The sequence below is a fragment of the Astatotilapia calliptera genome, chromosome 6 (assembly GCF_900246225.1).
Source record: "Astatotilapia calliptera chromosome 6, fAstCal1.2, whole genome shotgun sequence".
NCBI lineage: Eukaryota > Metazoa > Chordata > Actinopteri > Cichliformes > Cichlidae > Astatotilapia > Astatotilapia calliptera.
In genome coordinates, this window is record NC_039307.1 from 30,449,753 (window position 1) to 30,461,395 (window position 11,643).

At 41.7% G+C, this 11,643-nt stretch overlaps 2 protein-coding genes across 3 annotated transcripts in view; one reads left to right on the plus strand and one right to left on the minus strand.

Annotated features, from left to right (window-relative positions):
* Positions 1–470, minus strand: part of LOC113024491 (collagen alpha-1(XI) chain-like) — a 47,351-nt gene extending 46,881 nt beyond the window's left edge. For both annotated transcript variants that reach the window (XM_026171628.1, XM_026171629.1), the window contains exon 1: positions 108–470. In XM_026171628.1, coding sequence (XP_026027413.1) covers positions 108–186 — 79 coding nt within the window. In that variant the 5' untranslated portion in view covers positions 187–470. The remainder of the gene's footprint in view (positions 1–107) is intronic.
* A 4,697-nt stretch (positions 471–5,167) lies between these two features.
* Positions 5,168–11,406, plus strand: LOC113023329 (retinol dehydrogenase 8-like). Its single transcript, XM_026169348.1, has 6 exons — positions 5,168–5,299; positions 8,456–8,617; positions 8,700–8,879; positions 9,079–9,172; positions 10,230–10,413; positions 10,535–11,406. Exons 1-6 carry the CDS (start codon positions 5,194–5,196, stop codon positions 10,760–10,762), a joined length of 954 nt encoding a protein of 317 aa, XP_026025133.1. The 5' UTR covers positions 5,168–5,193; the 3' UTR covers positions 10,763–11,406.
* The last annotated feature ends 237 nt before the right edge of the window (positions 11,407–11,643 follow it).

An 11,643-nucleotide genomic window follows, 5' to 3' on the forward strand; every position in this document is an offset into this window, starting at 1 on the left:
GATCCAATTCAACTTTTTTATACATCGTTTAATTGGGTAACTGAAGTTAGAGGATCAGTTATTAACACAAGATAAACTAATAAACAAGCGTGGATGCTTCATCCTACCTGCTCCTGAGGTGTGCAGCGAGGCGACGAGCAGCAACAGCAGCCACGTCAGGCGCACTTGGCTCCATCGATCCATCATGAATTTATTAATGAAACACTTCCGTCGCGGCTGCTCTTCGCTCCTCTGGACACGGCTCTGACTCTGCACCAGAGAGCTTCAACAGTCTGGCAGCGCCCGTGCGTCTTAATGCGCAGCTGTAATTAAGAGCGCGCATGCATAAAAGCGGACTCAGCTGATTACAGGTGATACCCAGGAGCCCGCACACCGCTCTCTTTGCTCTTTGACTTCTGGGTGGACGGATGAAAACGGCAGACCGGTGATGAAGAGCCCCTTGATCTGGGGGAAGGTGTTTCTAACTTCACCCGCAGAGAACTTTCCTCACTTTCTCTCCCCTCCCTCCCCTCTCCTCCTCTGCAGGGCGACCCCTCCCTCCCTGCCTCCCCGGAGACTCCTTCTAGGCTCGTGGGGCTGTGCTCAAACCATAATTACTGCGCGTGTCACTCTTAGCATCAATACTGGATGAGTGATTTAGGGATTATGTGATGTCTCTGTGATTTGGCGCGCCTGTGTGCCCTGCGTGCACGAGCACAGATTGCAATACAGCGATGGCACGCACGAGCACATGCACACTTTTTTGTTATTAGACTTTAATATTAATAATAACCTACCGGGGGGGGGAACTGCTCTCTTTTACAAACACGAGTGTGCCACTTTGCACTGACTGCTCCCCCCCTCTGAAGGCACACATACACAGCATGCTAGGACAGGACAGCGGTGCTGCCCAACTAATAAAAATATGCCGCTGCAGATTCCAAATTCCAGTGCCTGTCTGTCTTTGCCCACCCCACACTCTCTTCAGACGCACACCATAGCCTTCTCACATGTGCACGATAAAAGAAAAATAGGCTCCCTGATTTCTGCAGAAACTTATCAAAAGTTAAAGCAGCTCACTGGGAGTACAAGAAGTTTATGAATGAAGAAGTCTAACAGACTGCGAACTCCGCACATGCGCACACACATGCTTCATTTGCATTTGTTATGTCTAAAAGATGTGTATTTTTCTTTCCTTTTTTTTGTGTATGTACATGCAAATTTTTGACCAAATTTCAACGGATATTGTCATAAAAAGTGCACAAGGGTGATTTTCTACTATAATTAGTATTATTGTTATTATTGTTATTATTTATGGAGTGATCTGGCTGCAGGTTTTCCACAAATCTGGAATCCCATTACAGTTTTTGTGATTGGGCTTAAAATAAATTCAGTTTTATTCTATTTTATTTCTACAGAAACACTTTTGGCAACATACTGTAAGTTATCTCAGAGAATTACAAAGTATCAGAAGGAAAGAGCAATTATTTCCTTTGTAAGCACAATTTTCGGCACATTGCTTATGATCAGACTCTCAGAGGGAAATGATCTCATATTTAAAGGCACTTGTGATATTATTAGTCATAATTATTAGGAGCTCTTCAAGTAACAGCACTGTTTTGGCAACAAGACTCAATTGGATTCTGGCACACATGCATGCTGATTTTCTGGAGAAGAGAATAGATTCCAGGCATATTTCCCAAGTCCCTGTACCTCCTGCTTCAGGTAGGTTGTCTTAAATGTATGACTGGAAGCTACTGTCTTGTGTTGAAGTGCGTGTGTGTATATGTTTGTGCTCCAAAATAAAAAAGAATCCACACCATTGTGTTAATGGTCTTATTTCTTTGTCTTAGAACAAAAGCTAAAGTAAATTGATCAGACTCAACAACTTAATGCACAGCTGGAACCTCAACTGGAATCTGGAGTAGTCACAATGAATAACCCATCTCCCCCCACAACTCCTCACTACAGAGGGGGCTGAGCTCCTTCTCCTTCTTTACCCTCTCTGCCATGAAGAACGCATCAGGAAATCATTCATACCATTCTCTAAAAAACACTCCGTGCTCTCCTTTTTGTGACAGGTAAACACACCTGTCAGGCTTCCACAGTTTCCACACACATTTACAAATTTTTGTATCAAACATTTTTGCTGTTCTTCTTAGATTAGTGGTGTACATTTATTAATGCCATTTACACTATTTGCTAGAATTCTCTTTACACTGAAAAAAAGGGATTGGCCAGCTTTTGGATTTACATAAGCATCTTGCGTGTATTTAACACAAGTGCCTCATGCTTTAAAGCTAAGTGTCACTATATAGTGTAGAAACTACATGATATGCAGAGAGGCTAGATTAAATTGTTCATATCATGTTCGAGTGCAGTCAATAACTTACTACGACACTGCACGGGATTTCAGTCTCACGCGCTTTGGATCATGGTTTCAGGAAGGCATCCATCTCAGTCAAGTTGAGCAGTCGCCTCTACTTTTTTTGGTATACCGTAAAAGGTAAATTGGGTGGTTGTTGCATTAAAAAAGTCTAACTTGTAATTTGAACACAATAATTTCATGTTTCTATGAACGTAATTAAATCATGAAGGATCTGTGTGAAATTCAACAACTTAATTTGTTCTTGTTGACATGATACAATCTAGTAAGAGTGGTTAGTTTCTGAACTCATGAAATTCACAAGATCACGCGAGATGTCAAACTGCAGGAAAATCACTGGAGTTATAAGAGGCAGACAACTACACACACACCACGTGCATGCTATTGCTATTTATTGTGGATTAACCTGTCAAGGACAAAAACATACAAAAAAATTCTGCATCAAGCCTTGAAATCATAGCTTTCCTACTTTTGTTAAGTCTGGATTGGTAGCATGGTGGTTAGTGCTGTTGCTTCACAGTAAGAAGGTCTTGGGTTCAAATCCACAATCTGGCTAGTTTGCACTGGGTTCTCTCTGGGTATTCTGGTTTCTTCCCACAGTTAAAAGTCGTGCAGTTGTTAGAGTTAGGGTTAACTGGTGATTCTAAATTACCTGTGAATGTAAGTGCAAATAGTGGTTTGCGATAGACTTGTGAGCTGTCCAGGGTGTACCCTGCCTTGTAACTATCACTTCAGGGTTATTTCCCAACCCCCCTGCAACCAGGATAAAGATAGAAGGAAGTTGTATATCCATTCAGTTTTCATGGTAACCAGACTCTAGACTTTGTTGAACATTATGTAATATGAAGACAACATGTCGTACTTAAGTGACCAAGTAGTATTGGGGTAAAAGTTATTGAATAGTGTTGAAATAAAATGACAAAATTGTGAAGGATTAAAATATTCCAAGAGCTCAACTTACTTCATTTAAACATGTTTCAATCGCGTTTTATGAACACAAAATGCACAGGTTTATTGAATATGAAAAAGTTGTGTTGATTTAACTCAGTTGTTTAAGTTTCTGCCAAAGCAAAACATTTGTGTGCAACCAATGTCCACTATTGAATCAAGTAAATCCAACATGGCCTTTTTTTCAGTTTACTGTATATAACATTTTGCACTGCCTCACATATAAGGCCTTCAGTATGGACAATTGGTACTTTTGTCAAAGTTGTTTTTATTGTAGATTATACTATTTTTATCCTTTGTGCTGCTAGCGCAACACTGCCCTTTATATTTTGATTACATTTCAGTAATTTAAGTTTATCTATTGAAAGTAATCATGTTGACCACTGGGAGTCGCCAAATTTCTTGGTGGAGGTCTACACAAGCTGACATCTAAACTTAACACAAAAAGTACAAAAACTTGTGTTTGGTGGATTATTTCTTTGTTGTAACAATGCTTCTTAGCAACAAAAATTACACCATTAGAAAGTCTTTTTATTTCCCCTAAAATGGTGTCACATTTATTAGAAAAATGCATTTGTGGGTTGAGCAGCAAAGTTGAGTATCTGAGTTGCGCCCATGAAGAACTTGCCAAACTTCTCTGCCAGTACCAAAAAGCTTGTTCTGCTGTTGACTTTTGTTTGAACTTCTGGTACCCCAGGTGCTGACATTCAGGCTCCTGACTGACACCAGCAGCAGAACCCTGCTACAGTTGGTGTCTGCTCCACGCAGACACATGGCACAGACACATGTGACTGATCTGGACATGGCTCATGCCACAGGGTAACCTGAAAATGGTGTTCTGCAAAGCCAAGCTACAGCATTTTTTGAATCTCCAAACTGAAGGCCAGGTTCCATATAATGGATGTGAGACACACGCCACAAAGTGGGCGTGCCAAGAAGACCAATTCCTCAACTTGTCAGCACTTAGGAACTGTAGGCAGTCTTTTACAGATTTGCAGTGAAGGTTTCCAGGACAAAGAGAAAACCAGACAATCCAGAACAGACTGCACACAGCTAATCTCTGGTCTCATAGAGCTGTCAGGAGGCCTGCCATAACTGCCCTTCACTGTCAGTCCCGTTTACACTGGTGTCACCAACATGTGCACTGGAACCTGAAGCTGTGGAGGAACGTTACGTTCAGTGATGAGTCCAGATTCTGCTGGATCATGGGGTCGAAGTGTGGAGAAGACACAGAGAACATGCTGATTGCTGCACTGATAGAATAACAGCTTTTGGTGCAGGCAGTGTGACAGTGTGTGGCAGCATCTCCCTCACTGGAAAAATAGGGCTCGTCTTTACTGGAAGCAATCTCAGTGCAGAGAAATATCAAGATGAGATGGCAACCAGTGGCAATCCCATATCTCCACAGTCTGAGACTCAACTCTCTCCTCTAAGATGACAAAAACCTGCTCACACACAGTGGGGTTTTTCAGAGACTGCCTCCAGAATTTGGGATTGGAGAGGATGGAACGGAGCGACCTCAACCCCACTGAACACTTATGGGATCACAACCTGTTTGTGCCAGAGTGACCAAAACAACCGTACTGGGTGATGTGACAAATGCTGGTTGAAGAATGAGACAGTAGTAGTTGCAATGATGAGGTGACAGGCTGCTGTGGTTGTGTATGGTTCTTCCACATGCTACTGTCCTTTTTTTCAGTTTTAACAGTTATATTATGCCTGCAAAGCTGTTGGATAATCCCAGTCTTCATGCATTGTGTGGTGTGTGGCCTGTCCATGTGACTCCCTTTCTGAGTTTATCCTCTTATAATGGCTTTCATCTGAAAGTATCACTCATCCTGCTGAGCTGCTTGTCTGCTAGTATCAGTTTGAGCAGAGCCATGGAGAGACATGGGCAGAAAGTGGTGCTGATCACAGGCTGTTCCTCCGGCATCGGCCTGAGGATTGCCGTAATGCTGGCCGAGGATGAAAAGCAGCGCTATCACGGTGGGTACATGAGTGAGGAAGGTAGATGATACCTATATATTAGATTTTAACTGGTCTGGCATGTGAACAGGCTACAGTTGTGTTAAAAGACATAGGGAAACAGACCAAGTTCAGTGAAATAATTAAAAACTAATATAATTTATCACAGGAGCTTTATCCTCTACTGTCTTTTTTTTAGTGTTGTTAAGTTGTAAAATGATCGTGTTTGTAATGCAACACTCTTAAAAAACAAATAAGTCTCTTACAAAGCTATTGGCTGAAATTTTTACTCAATGTAGAACCTGGAGGTCAAAGTTGACCTTCTTTGGAGCTCTTTGCTTCAGAAATGCAAAAGCGGAGGTGCAAATACCAATGATTTGAGGATATTTAAAGGAAATGGTTCATGTCCTCATCAACAGTATTCTGCCACATATATCATATATATTTACTGAAGAGAACTGCTGTCATTTTCTCAGGTTATCGCCAAAAAACCTGTTAGCTCTACAAAACAGATCTCCAGTACTTACACAGCTTGTTACAGACATGTGCGCCAGCATGAGAAGCAATTTTTTGCCAGTCTGCACTGAAATACAGCGCGTCGAGTTTTGCCAGAGAAACTAAGACTCTGCAGCATCAGACCAGATCTAATCCAAATCAAAGCTGCGTGCACTCCTTCAAAGGCTGCCTCCTACGCCCTCTCTGTTACATCCAATACCAAACTGTAGGAACACACGGCCTGTGTTAAAAATCATTACATCACCCAGTCACAGCTAATTATATATGTATGTAATGCTGCCTTTCTACTGTTCCATTTCTCCTGCTAGTCATATTAATGCCTCTCTGTGTCTTTTGATACTATTAAACAGTCATAAACAATGATATCATAGCATGGGAAAAATGCATACTTATACTCTGCTGCTGTAACAAAGTTAATTTCTTAACTGTGGGACTATTAAAGGCTATTATCTTGTCTTATCTTATGTTAAATGGTAAATGAACTGGTTCGTATATAGCACTTTTCCAATTTGATCGAGCACTTAGAGTGCTTCATACAACATGTCACATTCACTCAATCACACAGTGATTAATGTATTGGGAAACTCAAAAGTAGACTTTGGCATCCAGACTAGAGCAGTGAGAGATCAAATCACCAACCTTCAGATTACATGTCCTGCTCTACCTCTAGAACCATAGCCAAGAATTACTTGTTCAGAGGATGAAAAATGTAACTAGAAAGATTATGGACTTCGAAGCGGTCAGTGATTGTCAGTGGTGCTCAGGGTATTGCTCCAACATTAAGGACAGAAACTGCATTTTGCAGTGAAAGGAAACACTCTCCTAGCTCGCTACATGATGCTGTGTAGATGTCTGTGTTGCCAATTTAGACCTTAGTCTCTCTTAAAACATCAGACAACAGGTAAAAAGAGGAAGCCAGCCACAGTTAGTGTAATAATTGCTTTATTCAAGGATCTCACGGACGAGGCTGTGAAGGCTGACCGGGCTATTTTTGGAGCAGGCAGGTGATGTGTCATGGCAAGGTTAATGCCAGTCTGCATACTATGCATCATCACAGAAAGCTACTTAAGGTTTATCATTACTATGGTGGCTATCTATAGCATAAATTCCCCTTCTGCTATTTAGAAAGTGACAACTAATAAATAAGACATGTTTGAATCATGAAAAGTAGGCATGTGCGCACAGGATGAAGGCCATGTGTGTGGACTTTATCCTGTATGTTTACCTATAGGATATTATTCCACCTGACTCACAGCTGTTGATCGCATTGTGAACAGTAAGAGCTGTGAGAACTGTTTTATTGATAGCTTTATATATAGTATTTTGTGCTTTGCGTCCACTTTCCAGCCATCACCACCTGAACTTCCCTCTCCTCCATGTCCGGCATCACTGAAACAGGGAAAATGCATTTTCTAAAGTGCTTTCAGCTTCCCTGCCAGCCACCCTGGCAGTGCCCCTCGAGCCCGCTGCACCAACCCTCCCCTCCAGCGGAGCACACCCCTCTGCCACAGGCATGTACACAAGGACAGGCTCATTCAGATTGAAAATTCTCACGTAAAAGCTCAAAAATATGTGTAAATCCTATGTTGATGCTGCACCAGAGCCTTTCATTGGGTGAAATAAAAAACACTGTTTTTGTGCTCATTCATACCTTGTCAGTTTGAATACCGCCGTAGACACTGAACTTAGTCTGACTCTGCAATGTTGTCTGCATATAAGCATTTTACCTGCAGTTTCCTAATCCTTTATTTACAGATGGAAGGTTGCATTGGTTCACGGTGCGTAAGATACATCTTCTAGGTTCTCAGGGGTTACGGGGCTGTTTTGGTCTGGTCGTTCAAAATCAGCAAGAGCTGATCAAGCCCAGACTTGCATCCAAACAGAAGCTACCCATGGATCAGCTTTTAATCCAAAGCCATCCAGTGGCTTTGTCTGTGGCTTCAATCTTGGATTTGGTCGATTAAGGCCTTTCCAGAGGAACAGTCCTGCAAAACCTCTCCAGCCAACCTCTGTGAGCTTATAGATCTTCCAGCTCCTGAGTTCCAGTGTGATCAGGTGTTTTGTCAGCTAAGATGATGATCATCTCTGATGGCTGGAGTGAAGTCGTGACATTATGTTGCAAAAACTTCAGTTGTTTGTCAAGGGCAACATGCAGTTGCCAATTCAAGTTTGTAGAGAGAAGCCCCGTCCTTGTTTTTGGCTTGAGGCAGGGTTTCTCTCCAGTTTTCACAGAGGAGGTCTTCTTTATAGCACGATGGCTCTAGCTGGATGGGGTGGCAGTGGCTAAACTCAGCAAACCAAAGTTTTTGCCACTTCTCAGCACGACTGCATTTCCATGTCCTTGCGAAATCATCACTGGGAACTTGTTCCTGCTTTTGATATGACTGTGTAAACATTTATTGTTTCTTTCTTTTGTTGTAATTTTAATATGTGTGTCTGAAACAGATGACAGAAACAAATGAGACACTGAGTCTCAGTGGGATTACCTATAAATAATGGTTAAATAAAAATGTCGCGTTTCTGTGGCAATCTTGTTTTTGCAAAGCTGATAGAGATGAAACAAATCACAGAATGAGGCTAAGATAACAAAACATGTGAACATTAATCCCAGCTTATTATTTTTTGTCTTTTTTCTCTTTTCTGTCACCATGTTGTCTGCAGTAATAGCTACGATGCGTGACCTGAAACGTAAAGATAATCTGGTGAAAGCTGCTGGGGATTTGTACGGCAAAACTGTTTTTGTGGCTGAACTGGACGTCTGCAGTGACGAGTCGGTGAAACAGTGTGTCGACAGCATCAAAGATCGACACATAGACATCCTCAGTGAGTACAACGAAGGCATCACTATACTTTGATACTATACTATATCACCTTTTCTTCAATTCATCCTTTTTCTCCAAACCAGTAAGTAATGCAGGCATCGGCCTGGTGGGTCCAGTGGAGAGCATCCCTATGGACGAGATGAACAACGTCTTTGAGACCAACTTCTATGGATCCGTTCGTCTGATCAAGGAGGTGATGCCTGACATGAAGAATAGGAGAGCGGGACGCATCATAGTGATCAGCAGTGTGATGGGACTCCAAGGTGAGCAGACGTAGACGTATGAAGGGAGAGGAGGTGTGGCGGGGGAAGTAACACGTCTGTCAGCTTCAGTTTGACGGTTAGGCGGGTGGACAGCAGGCTAATGGAAGTGCGGACATATGAAGAGACTAATGTGTATGACTTCAGAAACATGTGTGAACAGCCGATCTGTGAGGTTACATGTACGCTTTGTTTTTCACAGGGGTGGCGTTTAACGAGGTATACGCAGCTTCCAAGTTTGCTCTTGAGGGCTTCTGCGAGGGTCTGGCTGCGCAGCTTTTGAGTTTTAATGTCATGTGAGTACAACTGACTGTTAAAAAGACAGTAATCAGTGGCTGTGAATAAAAGATGAACAAACAAACTTTGAGGTTACCCATTAGTCACTTAATTTCCATTAGTTTGGGAAGCCTCAAGCTGAAAGTTTTTTCACCGTCACACTGTTGACATTTTGAAGGCAAAGCATGGGGTGGAACTGATTTAGGAACATTACATTTCAGTGTAGTAATCTGTCAAGGTAGGCCCGCCTGTAGAGAGTATAAAAGATGGATGTAGACTCTGTGACATTATCCAGGGATTTTGGACTCCACAAAATGCTGCAAAAAAAAAACTTCTTGGATGGCCTGTACCAAACAGCAAATCAAAATATTACTCAGATTATCCATTAAATAAAGCTTCAAAAGGCTCCAATAGCACACACATGGTGCAGAAGTTCGGTTTAATGCACTGAAGTAGTGACCGTCTAGCAGGCTGTAAGTACCTGTGCTGGGATACCTGTCAATCAAAGAGGCCTCCCCCTAATTCCAGCATCAAGTAGGATAAGCTGCAAAAGTAAAAAAAAAATATACAAATAACTGCTTCATGTTACTGTTTTGGTTGGTACACTACTACTTTGGTGCAAACTGAAATGTTCAACAAATATTCAACATTATCGTGACATTTTGTCCAAACATTTATGGTCCCAAGAGGATCCGTCTAATAACCTCGAGACATTTCACAAAAAACAATAAATATCAACGTAATGGCCGAGCTAAGGAACATTTCAGGGATCAACAGGCATGTTAGATGACTTACTCTAAAAAAAACTTACATGGCAATCCACTGTCCAAAAATTTTGTTAGTTGAATTTCAATCTGAAAAAAGGGATTAAACAAATAACTGATAAAACCAACAGAACAGCATAAGAATGTTTTGGTTTGGGGGTTTTTTCCCTCCTTTTTTCATTCAAAACAGTTTAACTATCCAGTTGTGTCAAAAATCCGAGCAAACTTGTGTTTAAAACAGTGAAAGCTCATTTTAATCTATTTAACTAAGCCATGTGGTTTACTTCTTTGTTGTGTGTTTTTCTCTCCGTAGATTATCAATGCTGGAGCCAGGCCCCGTGCACACAGAATTTGAGTTAAAGATGATTCAGGGCATGAAAGAGAAGGAGTGGCCTGGTGTTGATCCCGACACAGTGAATTACTTCAGGAATTTCTATCTCCCTGGTGCTGTGGATATATTTGAGATACTGGGACAAACACCTGATCACATTGCCAAAGTAAGTTCATAAACTGTGTCATTATGACTCACTCAGTCTAATCCATCTGACTCCTTTTGGATTAATCCTTTAAGTCTGACTGCAGATGGTGTCTTTCCATTTGTCTTATCTTTCTTTGTAGCGTACAATGAGCATGATCGAAGCCAGCAATCCATATTTCCACAATCTGACCAACCCGCTGTACTCACCCATTTTAGCGCTGAAATATGGCGATGAAACTGGACACCTGTCTCTCCAGGCCTTGTACTGCATGCTCTTTACCCTGCGTCCTTTGATGAACGTCGGCATGCCCGTCCTGAAGTGCCTCACCTTTGGGTTCGTGAGGAAATGGAGAATTTCACCAAACTAGTGTGCAACAGTCTGAATAATAACACAAACACTATGAGTGTCTACTTTTGGGCTTTTGCAAAAAATGCATTTTGCTAATATGAACAACCCAAAGTTGCAAATCAATCGCAAATAAAGAAGACGATAAGAAATCTAATCTTACACTAACATTTTCAACGAGTTTTGTCACTTTTCACATTTCACGCTGTTGATATGCAGTCTGCATTGTAGTGAAGAGAAATACACTATACTCCCAAAAGTATTCACTTATCCTCCTTTGCATTCATATCACATTAAGTGACATCACATTCATAATCCATAGTGTTCAATATGATGCTAGTCCACTCTTTGAAGTTATAACAGCTTCAACTCTTCTGGGGAGGCTTTCCACGAGGCTTAGGAATGTGTTTCTGGGAATTTTGATCATTCTTCCAGAAGCACATTTCTAAGGTCAGACAATGATGTTGGATGAGGAGGCCAGTCAAGGTTTTCTACACCCAACTTCAATGTCTTATCGGACCGAGCTTTCTCCACTAGTGCTCAGAGATGTTAGAACAGTTCCCAAAATCAGCTGGAAGCATGAAATTATCCAAAATATCTTGGTATGCGGAAGGATTAAGAGTATATTTCACTGGAACTAAGGTGCCGAGCCAAACTCCTGAAAAACAAAGCCACACCATAATCCTCCCTCCACCAAACTTTACACTTGGCACAGTGCAGTCAGACAAATACGGTCCAAACTCACATTTTCACCACTGCATCCAACGCTTTGCATTCTGCATTCTGTTAATGTAAAGCTTGGATGGAAACCCTTTCCATGAAGCTCTCTACATACTGCTCTTGAGCTGATCTGAAGGCCACATGAAGTTTGGAGGTCTACACACTCTGCAGAAAGCTGGCGAC